Here is a 13,668-nt window from a genome sequence, read left to right as displayed (position 1 = left end):
ACGCGCCCCCAGCCATAATTGTTCTCAGGGCAACTGAAATTTGGACAACCTCACTATCTAGTCATCCCAACCCTGGGCCCTTCTTGGAAGGAGAGCGTGGCTGACTCGGCTGATGCTGCGCAGACACTTTATTGCAAGGCGTTTTGGAGTATAGTTTGAATTGAATATAGTCCACACCTCAGGCAGAGAAGTGCTTTGGCCCATAATCAAGACCTCCAGCTTCCTACCTTGTTATGCTTGAGACTATGACTAAACATGACATGGCTCGTAAGTGTAGACTGCAGCCCATGTGCAGAAGGGTATATGGACATAAAATACTGATTTGCAGTTCTGGTGTGTAGGCTGGGCATAAAACTGAGAACCAAACTTTGGGCTTTTTTGGACAGTCATCTCCTAGGAATTGGCAGCATTTGAACTTGGTGGGTTTTTTAGATCTGTTAGTAGTTTGCTGATTAGGGCTTGCCATCACTTTTATTTACATCATTGGGGCATTGCCACAAATGGTGTTGGCCAACCCCATTTATTTGCCTAAGAGGTTGTGTTAGTGCAAGGTTCTGCAAAGCTCTGCTTGGCACTGCGTGGCGGAGAGAACTTTGGGCAGAGGGCAGAGATTTGGGCAGTAGTTCCACCCATGCTTCACAGAAAGCAGAGTTCAAGCCAGCCCTGGTCTGAAATCTGCACTGTGATGTTAGAACACAGCTGAAACTGAGCTTGAATTCTGCCTCGAAGGTGCTCTTAGCAGGGACCCAATTCCATGTTACTATTGTTATGTGGAGAGTTCACCTGTTTCCCTTTTTCCTTCTGGCTCAGAATAAGGGCAGAGGCAACGTGCAGCTTTCTTCACATGACAACGTACACAGACCATAATGTAGCAACATTAGCTGAGATGCCAACTGGGAGGAAGATACAGCAATATTTTTTCATATTTTAGCAGACCTGATATACAGGCCCAGATCCTTTCTTCACAGCACCTGCTGGAGAAGTGACTTGGATAAACATTAGGGCTTATTGGGAGCCTCTGTAGCCATGATGTGTTTTCTTTTGCCTGCATGAAAGAGTAGAAATGGTAAACTTCACAGTAACATCTGAAACCAAGGGTGTATGGACAGAAGCTTACTTTAATCATTATCAACTTTCTCTTGGATGTGGATTTCTTTAGTTATCCTTGCTGTATGTATGATCAAAATCAGCTACTAAAGTGCATTGCTGGTGTCATAAGCCTTGAGGACTGATAGGAAGTTGGAGTCCCTGCTTATTTGACTACAGTAAATCTGCCTACTTATTAGTTGCAATAGATCTTACAAGATTTATTCTCAGCTTACTCTCTTAGGTGAGAAGACTGAAATTTCAGTTTTTTCTCTAAAATCTTATTTATTTTTCATCCATGCCTTATAGAACTAAATCGTTCTTGGTATCCTGTTGATGTGATTATTTTATGAAGTGTTGTTCAGAAATTCAAAGCCAAGTGAAAGTAGAGGAAACCTCTTACTATTAATAAGTCCCCTCTGCTTTCTCATCACTGTTGCCATATATTTTAAGATTTGTCCTTCCATTACTAATTTAGTGGTTTTGGAATATACTAATTAATAGTGAAATTTTTGACAGCTGGTTTGAAATTACTTAACTTTCTATGCTACATATCAGTTTGCAATATACTTCTATGTTACAAATTTTATTTGTTATTTGAGAAAACAAGCAACATTAATTTTTCAGGTTTTGTATGCAAGAAGCAAAAAATTCTGGGCTACAACCATTATTCACCTGAATCAAATGCAAATGTAAAATTAATAGGACATATTAAATGGTTTAGTCTATTAGAAAGTTTACATTCTCTGATCATCTTAATGTTCAAAGATTTATGTTGAAATGGTGTCATACATAGTTTTCATGTTAATTTCCTTTCCACAGGATTAAGGATATTCGAGATTTCATTATTCAGTCCCGTCCAGCATTCGCCACAACTGATTTTGTTCTTGTGACTACCTTTCCAAATAAAGAGCTAACAGATGAAAGCCTGACACTACAAGAAGCAGATATACTTAACACTGTGATTCTTCAGCAATTAAAGTAATCTTCCAGTTTTTCATACGATATAAAGAGCGTGCTGTATTGTCATACAATATATTTCCAACAGATGAAAAAAAGGAGAGATCAGTGTCTTTTTATTCCTCCACTTCCTTGGATCAGATTTTTCGGTTTTATGTCTTCCAGCTAATGCATATCTAACTTTTTTATTTTAATTCTCAACATTGTTTGTATGTTTCAAACCACATATTGTACTAATTGTGAAATGAGATATGACTGTATGACTCTTCGTTATTTTGAGGGGGGTGGGGGGAGAAGCATTTTTCTGATGGGGACAGTACCTTTCATACGGTTGGTAAGATTTGCACTATGGAAATGTTTTATGCTGCATTTACAAACAGCCATTTGAAAACTTAGCCTGTAGGTTATGTTTACCTTCCAAGCTGTATTATTATTAAGGTGTTCTATTTAATAGATGGACAGATAATTAATGCCCTAATATAATTTTTGTATATTCTGTTTGTAGTGTTTCATGGTGCCGTATAACGTTTGTATTCTAGTTTTTATTTAACTTGCCCTGTAACGTTGCTCATATGAGTGAATCAGTTCAGGAGATGCAAACCTCAGCTATTGCAGACTATAATAGATTGTTTTCATTTGCATTCTAGTTGTTCTTCTTGTGGTGAAAATAAGTATGAATTTTTTTCTTCTTGAAGTTAGAGAAATGGGAGAGACCACTGTCATCTGGAGAAATGCTGTGATTTAGATTTCATGAGAGTAGGCCTGTGGTCACTTTGAACCTGAATATGCAGTTGAACTCTGTGCAGCTACGTGATTCTTCACATGAGCAGTTACTTAACCCCAAACAAAACACACCAAGGTGCACAAACATAGAACTTGTTTATGCTGTCACCTGCATGCACAAAAGTAGACATGTTAATTGGCTGTATATTTTTGACCTGAGTTTCAGGTCTTTATATTTGGAATTTTAGCCAAAGGCATTTTGTAATATTCAGTGGGGATTTGCTTGTGCAGCTTTCACTATGCTTGTTTGGAAGCTGTATAATTAAACCCCTTAATCTTTGAAATTCTATATTTTTGCAAATAACTTGGTCCTACACTGCAGTGTGCAGGTAGGAATCTTATGTTGTGGGCAAACTGGCTGCTGTGCTTTAGTAGTATGAAGTTTTATAGTATTTGTGGCTTTATATCAGATGAGTGGAACACATTCTGAAGGAGAGTAAATGGGCTCTATCTCTTGTACCTATATATGTGTTAAAAATGCTGTTTTCACTGATGAATTTATTCTGAAAATATCAATATTTATTTATGCTAAGCTTAGAATTGCTCAGTATATTTGATTAATCTTACATTTTTACCTCAAAGTCGATATTTGACGAGTGAATTTTAAATGTGCAATTGTATTTGAAGTATTTTGTTTTGTTATCTGAATACCTGCATGATTTTAATCATAATTCATTTCACATGCTAAGTAATTAAAGTTTTAAGCTAAAAAGATCATGGGCAACACTTCTTGTTTTCTTCCCAGTTTATGTTGTGATGAAGTGGTGATTGTGTTGCGTGTCAAATGCTTAAGCCTAAGTGGAAAGGAATGGACACTTGCTGTGCATATACTCTGTATACTAACACTTTTCTATATAAATGCAAGGCCTAAGTCAGTATTGTGATACCAGTCTTGAGCAATCTGTGGTTTGGACATATTTCAGTTCAGAATATAGGTAAAGTTACATTGCTTATTACTTCTGAAGACCATTATTCATTAAACACTGAAGTATGAGGACAGTAATTAATTTTTTTTTATTATGACCAAAACCACAACTGCATATTATCACAACCTCTTTGTTTCAAATAGCTGTTAAATTTTAGTGTTCAGTAGGAGCTGATGGTAACTGAGGGTCCCAGTAGTTGACATTGTTTTGTCAAGCATGAAGAAAATGTATCAATGCTTATGTTTAAATATTGTGCTGCTTCTCAGTACTTCAAAACCTTTAGAATCTTCTGCCTCATAATTTTATGTCATACCTTTTATTCACATTACATTCTCACTCTTGTAGCTAACATCTTAGCATTTTGTGCACAAAACAGTTGTTTTAATACAGACCTGTGTGGATATACGGTTAAGACTGGCTACAAGGGAGAAGGGAGACTGAAAGAATGGAGAAGGAACTTGGTAGAGGATGATGGTCTTTCCGTCACAGCAAAGCTGCTGAACTTCTTGGGAATTCCTGTTATCTTCCATAAAATACAGGTAATAATCCTGTCACTTGCCCTTGTATGCACCTTGTGAAAGGCTCAGGCTTCACCTCTGTCTTTCCCAGAAATCCTTCATCACACAAGAGGCAAATAATCCAAACCTGAATGTTTTCTCTTAAGAAAATATCTGTGGACTGAAATATTTAGCTTTTTTTTTTTTTTTTTTTTTTTTTTACATTACTCACATCTTTCTAGTTGTTTATTCTGGTTTTTGTTTGGGGTTTGTTGTTTTGTTTTTCAGGAGCACCTTGAGATGTTTGCAAACATTCTGCTCTTATCTGACTACTGGACACACTTGTACAATATATTAACTGCTGTATTGTACTGTTCTCACTCTTTGGTAAAAATTTGCCCAATATTAAATGAACCAAGGAAGAGCATGCAGGCACTTAGAGGTGCTATTACTAGCTCCCTGCTTAGTTGCTTGGACTAAGTTAAAGCTCCCATGATCTTTAAATTGTATTATTCTGTGCAGTGAGAATAGACTGAGAGATGCACCTTCCCCATCCTTGTGCTGATGAAGCCTGACAGGCCCCACTGTAGGCATGTGCTGTTCTGCGGGCAGATGAGACAGTGAGCAGCCAGACTCTGGAGTAATAAATACCGTATTCATGGCATGCCAAAAGCAGTCAGCTTGTGGTGCTTCTATGGGATGGATATAGTTGGAATGGGTTCCTGACGAGATTAAAAGTAGGACTGGTACTATTTAGCTGCTCATCAGTTATTTGAAAATAAACTTTGAAAACTCCCAAATTAGTGCAGTGATAATCAGTAGGCAATGACTATGATGAACATTTAGTGTGATTCTGTGAACTACAGCAGTTGGATTAACTATGTTGTTAATACAGCCAAATGTCAAGTTACAAATCTGGAACCAACTGTGAAAGACACCGGTAGCCTGGAAAGCGCTGGCTCCGGAAGGGACTTGGGTGACAGTAGGAAGACAATGCAGCAGAACTATTTACATCCCTCTGGGGTTTACAGAGTTGGCTTTGTGACTGGGAGGTTATTTTAATCCATGTGTTTGTTATTGGTGAGTTTGATACTGTTCATGGTGCTGTTCCTGCCTCTTAAGAACTTTAGAAGTGGGACCCAAAAATCAGTGGAAATGCTGAATTAAATATCTTAAAAGAGCTCAAAACAGGTAGCTTATCAGGAAGAAAATGGACGGATGAGGTGATATAAAGTGGGCAGTTGGTTCACAGGGTGGGGAAAAATATTATAGGACTGTTTGATAGAGAAAAGCGTACAAGAATTAGAAGCTTGTACAAAGCTGGCAACTCAGTTCAGGTATTTTCAAAGTGCAATTAAAACTCATCTTTCAATAGTTGAACTACTGGAATGAACCAGCCTTGACAATCAACTTCTCTACCTTCTGGTTTTTTTGTTTAATATGCTGGCTTTCTGCAAGATTTGTTTTAATTAAACCAAATTAATATTTGAGTTTTGCTACTAAGACAACAAGGTAAAATAAGATAGCTTAGTTTTTGAAAGCAATTTACTTTGCCTTTGTCTAGTGATACTTGCAACTAAGAAATTTTACTGTATGTTTCATATTTAAAGGCTGGAAATGTTATATACCTTACAGTGCATCTTCAATATTTTCATTACAGACATTCCAAAAAAAGTCTGCTGACCATCAGATGATTACAGACCAGAATTCACCTTCTTGCACTTCTTACTTGCAGCTCTCCTCCTTTAGTAATGGTCTTGTTCTGTCCATAATTGAAGAGCTCTACAGCACATCTGAATGTTAAAAGAAGGAAACTAAAAAGTTTTTCATGTAAAACTGAGATGGGGGAAGGTAACTAGTTCTTGTCTGTTTGCGGGGAGCTCTCTGCTCTCGACTTAAATATGTGATCTCTAAGCTACCTATTCAGGCTCTTTCTCTGGGGTATGAGAAGATAGGTGTGTTATTCCAAACTGCATTAAGGTAGACTGAGCGAGACATTCTTAACTGTGGAATTACAAAAAATCCTTTAAGGAATTATTCTGGAAGAGCTACTATTTTGCATTTATAAGTCTAAGTCAGTACAGATTAATTTGGTGAAATCTTAGACCATTTAAATACTAATGAGCAAGTACTCCCAAAGGAGAATACCCAGGAGTAATTTTTCCTATATGAAGTTTTTAGCTGAAGTTTGAATAGAAGGAATTACTTATGCAGGGTTGTGAAGGTATTTATTTCATGGAATTCTTACTGTCTTACTAGGTGCTGATACTTTGACTGTCTATTCTAGAGAAAAAAAAAAAAAGTGGTGTTTATTGGCTCTGTCCTAAAAATTACTAAATAATTGCACTTTGAAGACAAAATAAATTTTCTGATTTCCAAATTAAATTGTAATTAACTTTTTCATGGTAATAGCTGTCTGCAGCATTTTGGACCAATGGAAGCCTCAGAACTTTAGTGCCTGCATTGTGCACACCCTGCACAAATGTTCCATTTCAGCGAACAGAATTCATTTGTTAATCTTGCAACTGTTCCTAATCAAGTTAAATTAAATCATCATTAATGATGTATTCACAATGTAAATGTCCTTACAGTCTTTTGTGCTGATTTAGTTAATCCATTTTAAATTAGATTTTACAAATAAAAATCTCTGCCTGAATGTGAAAATGTAAGTGCTAGTTTTTTGGGAAGCTTGCAATTAATAGAGAACAACTTAGATAAGGTATTTATTTCTGCTTGCAATTGAATTCTTCTTCTCTTAGCAAGCTAGTTCTTGTTAAAAGAAATTGAGAAATTTTCAATGGAGAAGGCTTTGGCTCTGAACACAGTAGAGTGCTACCACCTTTTGTCCATCAATGAGCACCTTGATCCATGTGAGTACTTGTTTCCACTTTTTTTTTTAATAACTTTTTATATCGGTTCTCCTGTTTTGAATATGTCGTGTATGCTTTCAATGCTTTTAACGTTAAAATTATATTCCTGCATATTTTTATTAATACAGTGCTACTTCCCATAGCAGTTCCCAAATCCTGTCATCTAAAAGGTATCATTGGAAGGAGAAGAGGGAGCATAAGTGGATATAGTCAGATGGTTTTATTAAAATGTTTTTCACTAGATTATTTGCTCCTGCTCTTACAGTCCAATAATTCTTTTGGTTTTCTAAGAAGTTTTCCTTAACACTGTTTTTCCTAGAGACAGACACAGATCTTAGACCCAGTCAGAACTACTTGGTAACTTTAGTCACATCTCAAAATACTGTAAGCCCAGATTTGGTCTGTGAGAGAGGAGCGAATGCTTCATCTGGAGAGATCAGACAATTAGGCCTTAACAGGATCTGCTCAGAGGAAAAAAGTGAACCTGAATCCTGTCTTAAATCCAGCACTGGGGAAGTTTAGATGTACCACTGAATTGTATATGCATTTTTAAGGTTTATCTTTTAGTCCACAATAAGGGAAAGTGGATGCTCTTCTAACTTGATTTTAGTTGCTTTGAAGATATTCTTCCCTCTGCTCTTTGTGAAAATGGTAAAAATACATTTTGTGCATTTGGCTTGCAAAAAGAGAGCCAGCTCTTCCTGAGAGTACTGCAAGCTGGTTTTGAGACAGAGGCTAACAATCCAGCTTGGTGGATTGAAAAAAAATAAAACTCAAAGGCCTGGAATCATTCTAGGTTTCATCTGGACTTAACAGATAGGTCTGACATCAGTCACAACCCTTAATGGAGGACTAAGTCCTATTATTAGGGATATGCCTAAATATCCCTGAATATTTTGGTCTCACCCATTGTACATTAGCAACACCAGTCACATGGACAAGGGAAAATTGGAAATTGAAGGTATTTTTTGCAATGTGATGATTTAAGGTGTTGATGATAGCACAGTCATTTTTACTTGCTGACAAAAGGGTTTAATTTCAAAGGATTATTTTTGAAGACAGGGCAATTCAGCTTCCAGGTTTCTCTCCATGTTTCCCCTCTGTAAAACAATTACTTAAGTGAATAGAGCTAAATAAACAGCAGAGAGGGGACAGATGGATGTGTCAGTCTGGCAAACCTGGAGGCAGTTTGGGCCTAGGAGGCAGAACAACCACACTCAGCAAATGAAGCGGGAGATGATGCTTGTTCAGTGAGGACCTGTAACACATCCCAGCTGAAGTAGTCACTGTTCTGTGAGAGGCTGTCATCTGGACCAAAGCTAGTACTCCAGGCTGCTGAGCTTCTGACATCTGCTTTCCTTCCTTCCTTACTATCTACTAGTTGTCTCTGCTGATCGTTCCAGTTCAGTGGAATAGTGCCTGCAGTATGTCTGTTCTTACAGACAATTGTAGGGGTTTGCAAGAGTCTGTTATAAAAGGCAGACTTGAAGTCTTCCCCTTTCCTTCAACACCTTTCTTCATACAGTTTCTTCAGCATAAGACCCTAAGATACAATAAACTAACACTTAACCTGGAAACATTAAGTAAGTTTGCATTGTCTTCTCACTGTATCACTTATAAGTATTGCATTTGCCCTACTTCTGTTTAATTGGTTTTAATACATGTACTTCAAACAAAACAAATTATACAATCAAAATTTTGGTATCTTCCCTGTATCCCTTCTGGTAAACTGAAGGTGCTGGCAGATTATTGCTGCCCAAGGACTCCAGCCCTGTGGAATTTTCATGAGGGCAGCTCTGCTTCCTCAGGTCTATGCTTCACTATAAGATTTTTGGTTGGTTGGTTGGTTTTGTTTGGTTTTGTTTTTGTTTGTTTGGGGGGTTTTGTTGTTGGTTTTTTTCCCCTTGGTTTATTAGCAAATAAAGTTTAGTTAGTCATTGTGTATTCCAGGCTGCACAGAGTTCTGCACTGGATGTTTCACATTTAAATCTGACAATTCTTTAACACCCCCCCAAAGGACTTTTAATAATATGAGGTTTACTTAGCTACTGCTTTTTGTATTCCTGTTGTTGCAGAACTCAGCCTTTGGAATACAGTTCTGTCTGGTTTTTGTGGGTTTTTGTAGTATCTCATGGCGCAAATTAAGAAATAAAGTTTAGGTTGCAGATATGATAAAAATGTGAAGTAGGTCATTATGTCAGCAAATAAATGTGAGAAAGCTAGAACCTTGAAAAGATTTTGGAAGAACTTTGATTCTCTGTGTTTCTCCTCTAACCTGCACTGACCTCTTCCACACAGCAGTTTTTACTTGTTATTTGCTCAGCTAAACATTATCTCTTATGTGTACAGAAACTCTCTTTAAGTTCTGTATCAAGAGGCTTAACCCTGCAATGCTTTATGCCTGTCTTCCTAAGCAACTCCCTGGAGACTATTGGCCTGCCTGTAGGCACAAGTGAGAATAATTAATTTTAGGTTTAATGCTCAGATCTTAAGTTGGTTGGTTGGTTGACATGGCTGGTGCCATGTCTCTAAGTGTGCCTGCAATTCCTAATAATTGCTGCCTCGTTGCAATCTTCAGGCCCTACTGCAGTAAAGCTTGGAAACAATAAAAAATCAGTTTAATGACTATTTTATTGGTTTCTCCAATCCTAGCTCCTAGTACCTGAACAAATTCTAGCTCCTAGTGCCTTGACTGATATTGCAGTATCAGTCTCATGGATCTCCAAGTTGATGCATTGATGGATATAATCTGTAACTTTGGTGTAGAGAAAATGTATGGAAGAGAAAAATACTTGTTTTCTCTTTCTCTTTTGAAGTGACAGTTTAGCTGAACCCATAAAAATGTCAGAGCATGTCAACCTGGCAAGGTCTGTTTGCCTTAGTTGTCTGTAAAGGCTTTATTACCCAATCGACTGCGCAAGCAGAGAAGGTAGAGGTGACCCAGAGTTAGTGATTTGCAAATAGCCTTTACTCATGGCCAAGGCCACCAACAAACACTCATTTAATTTTATGAATTTTCTTAGAATAGTAGTATATGCAAGCTCAGAGAGTGCTGCTGTTTTTCTACAAGCACAGTAACTAAGTATTTGTTAAATGCTGTTACAATAGTGAGATATCTTTATTATAGAGAAAACTACCTTTTGCTACTAGACATGTTTAAGTCTACTCTTAGATGAACAAATTAGTCTCTTTTCTGTAGAGTAACAATGGGATAGTCAATAATACGATTTTTTGTACTATACTCAGAAGAACTTGAAATTTTGTGTAGTAGCAGTAGCATTGTTACAGAGTGCTTGTCTACAGTTTTAAGGGGTTTTTGATTCATGCAAGACAGAATGAAAAAATCTGTAATGGTGCTATCATATGGGAAAAATTTATTTGGATTAGGATTTTATGGATGAAACCAAGCAGGGGCTGCCAAAGCTGCTGATCTGATGAAATAAGACTAATCTTCAAGAATGAGCTATATTATGGTTTGTTCAGGATGTCGTAAGTATTTTGTCTAAATTCCCTCAGTGAAATATGGATGTAGATTCTGCCAATAGCTTCACTTCATAACAAGAGGACAGTGTTAGGCCTTTAAACAGAAGCCTGACTGTGTTGGAGATTTGAAGGCCAGACTTGAATGTTAGTTATTAAACATTTGAGAAGTAGCTGCTAGTATCCCTAAAGAATCCAGTTTTCTTTTCTGGTTTGCCCTTGCATAGTTGTTTGATTGATTGATAGCACTTGATTACAAACACAATGTAAGCTGGTCATAGCAAATGATTAGGGGGAGATTTTTCCTCCTTTCTTTATCCTGTAATTCTGATGGAGGAACAGATGGTACTCGGTATCGGGTGTTTTTGCTAGAAAAGCTTCAACACGTGACAATAAAAGACACTGCCTTCTTACTCCAGCTATCGTAGCACCCACAGAACTTTCAGTCTACACTTCCCATGCAGGTGGCTGCCTGTCTTTCATAAATGTCATGCTTTTTCTTGTGTTCTTGCCTACTTGAGCATCTGTCACTGAAACTGAGGGAGTCTTCTGATAACATATTTTAATTCTGTACTCTCAGGGTCTCATCTATTATATTGCACCTCATACATTTTATTGGGTCTTCTGCAGCTAATGCTTCTGCTTGAGTAATGAGTTGCTTTGGTGGCTCCTTAGGCTGATCATGTAGCAGTTTCTTTTCTGCTGAAAACCTAGTTTCTTGAGGATACATCATAATAGTTTGTATCCTAAGGATTCACCTACTTTCCGAGAACCAGGTTTTTGTGCATGTTCAAGAAATCATTTGGAAGACATGTATTAAAGTGAAACAAAAACAACTCTTCCTCAACTCAGTAGTGGAAGATTGTCACGTTGCATGCAAATGTCAGTAATGGGTTCTGCTTTCTGCGCTCTTTACACTTCCTTTTTTTGCCATAGCTAAGCTACATTTCTCATAGCAAAGACCTTGATTCTCTTTTGTATTGCTTCTCTGTTGCCACTACTTTGAAGGTATTGGTATCTGGATGTTTCTCAGCCCTGCTCTGGTTAGAATGAAGTCCTTTAATCTGTAGATAGAGGTAGAAGGCAAGAATTGCACTGGAAGCATGAGCCTATTCCCTTACTTAGTGAGATAAAATAACTGTGACTGTAGGGGGTCTTTCTAGTGAAGTGGACATAAGAAGTGAATGGTAACAACAAAGGACCTTGGTTAGCATGAGAAGGGGTGTTGGCTGGTTCTCATGGCAATACACTATTATGGAGTTCTTTTTTTTTTCCCCATTGCTTTTCTATCTTTCGCATGCTAGAACATGCCTCTCTCTTTCCCCACCATTTTTGACTAAGTGGACAATTACCACCTTTAACTTTACCTAAGTTCAGAGCACTTCAACAGTCTTGCCAACTCTCATAATTTCATCCTAGTAGTGGGATTTTAGCTATCGTTGCAGCTGATCTGTCAAGCTGTGACATACTGAAGACTATAGATATTGCAACCTGGCTGTGGGAGAACTTCCCCTTTCTATTGTTTCTTCTCTTTTATTTGTTTCTTGTTTCTCTGTTTCCTAAAGCAGAACAGTCAGACTAGATGGCTGCAGAAGTCAGCAGTTTAATTTGTTCTCATTCTGTGAGATGATGGGGTTTTCTAGATGAGGTAGTTAAAAAGAAAACAAACAAACAAAAAGCTCCAGCAGCAAAAAGTGACTCTGCTTATGAACCTCTACCTATGGGCACTACATGAGTCCATTGAAGCTTTCCCTTCCCTGCTGCAGCACCAAGACTGGGATGAAAAAGGAGGGATGAATCATGGAATAATTTAGGTTTGAAGATACCTCTTGTTCATCTGTACCCTAGGATAATCCAGATTTAGCAAGGGACAAACAGATCAGGTTGCATTTAAACCTATGGTAGTACAGGAAATCTGTGGAGTTGCAGGTGAGAAACATGTAGTATGAGGTAATAAATTAGGCTGCACCAAGGGCAAGTCTTGCCTGACCAACCTGGTGGCCTGCTATGATAGAAAATAATTCTTGGAATCTGCCCTGGTATATCTCTTCTGTGATTTGAAATGAGTAGAAATATACAAAAACACTTTCTGCCCTTATAGTAAAAGTTATAGAGGAGACTTTCAAGAGCAGTACACATTGGTTTCTCCTCCTCTAGTGGAAGTTTTAGATTAAGTTCCTTTTGTTGTTGACAAGACTGGAAGCAAACCAATGCCAAGTGTCTTGGGGAATTTCTACTGTGTAAGAACTCCAAAGAAGTGGCTGGTAAATGTTTTCAAAAGAAAATGCTATATGAGTCTACACATATTTCAATATATGAATGCATGGTGGGAGAGAGTTAACAGTTCTATGATTAAAATGGAAAAAAACAGAAGTTTTAGTTACTAGGGAAGCTATGAAAATAGTTCATTTTGGAAAGAATTGCATGGTAGTCTTTTAGCAGGTCTGATCTAAGTAAAATATATCAGAATCAGCAGCAAACCAAAACATTGTGACAGCCAGTATAGATCAAATGAAATAAAGTGCTGTGTTTTTCATGTTGTAATCCTTTAACTGGAAGTAATTTTGAAATGAAAGAGCTTTTTAAGTGGGAAGAAAACCAGAAATGTGTAATTTTGAATACAGTGAAAGGAAAGAATGAATTTGCTTATTTCCAATCTGAGCGATTCAGGAAATATAAACCATATATATAACTGTTTCAACTGACTACAATTTGTATTTTTTTTTGCACAAAAGTTGTTGGCCCAAGTGTTTTGCCAGATCTGTGCAATCTTGACTCACTTGGCTTATGCACAAATTACATTATATGATGCCTAAACCAAGAATACTGTCTCTCCAGGATCTCCTTTCAGAGGGTAATTGAGAGCAGGACAGTCTACAGGACAGGTTTATTATTTTACATGATTGATAGCTATTGTTCCTGTAGAAATCAAAGTTTGTTTTAAAAGCCAATGACAAAAACTGAATTCAAAGCCTACGTTTCTCTGGCAGTCCTTGAAACTCTGAGAATGGAATGGCTGGCACACCAGAAGGCTAGACATGCTGGAGAGTTGGGTGGAAAGGAACC

General features: G+C 37.5%; 1 protein-coding gene across 1 annotated transcript in view; it reads left to right on the top strand.

The window, feature by feature from the left end:
- The window catches only part of UBXN2B (UBX domain protein 2B), a gene marked incomplete at its 5' end in the record, with an annotated part of 13,299 nt that extends 11,092 nt beyond the window's left edge, over positions 1-2,207 (top strand). The window contains one exon of the mRNA XM_010177193.2: positions 1,909-2,207. Within this exon, the coding sequence (XP_010175495.1) occupies positions 1,909-2,071 (163 nt within the window). The remainder of the gene's footprint in view (positions 1-1,908) is intronic.
- Between the last annotated feature and the right edge of the window lie 11,461 nt (positions 2,208-13,668).

The sequence above is a fragment of the Antrostomus carolinensis genome, unplaced genomic scaffold (genome assembly GCF_000700745.2).
Source record: "Antrostomus carolinensis isolate BGI_N321 unplaced genomic scaffold, ASM70074v2 scaffold22100, whole genome shotgun sequence".
Classification (NCBI taxonomy): Eukaryota; Metazoa; Chordata; class Aves; order Caprimulgiformes; family Caprimulgidae; genus Antrostomus; species Antrostomus carolinensis.
This window is presented reverse-complemented; position numbering and strand designations above follow the sequence as displayed.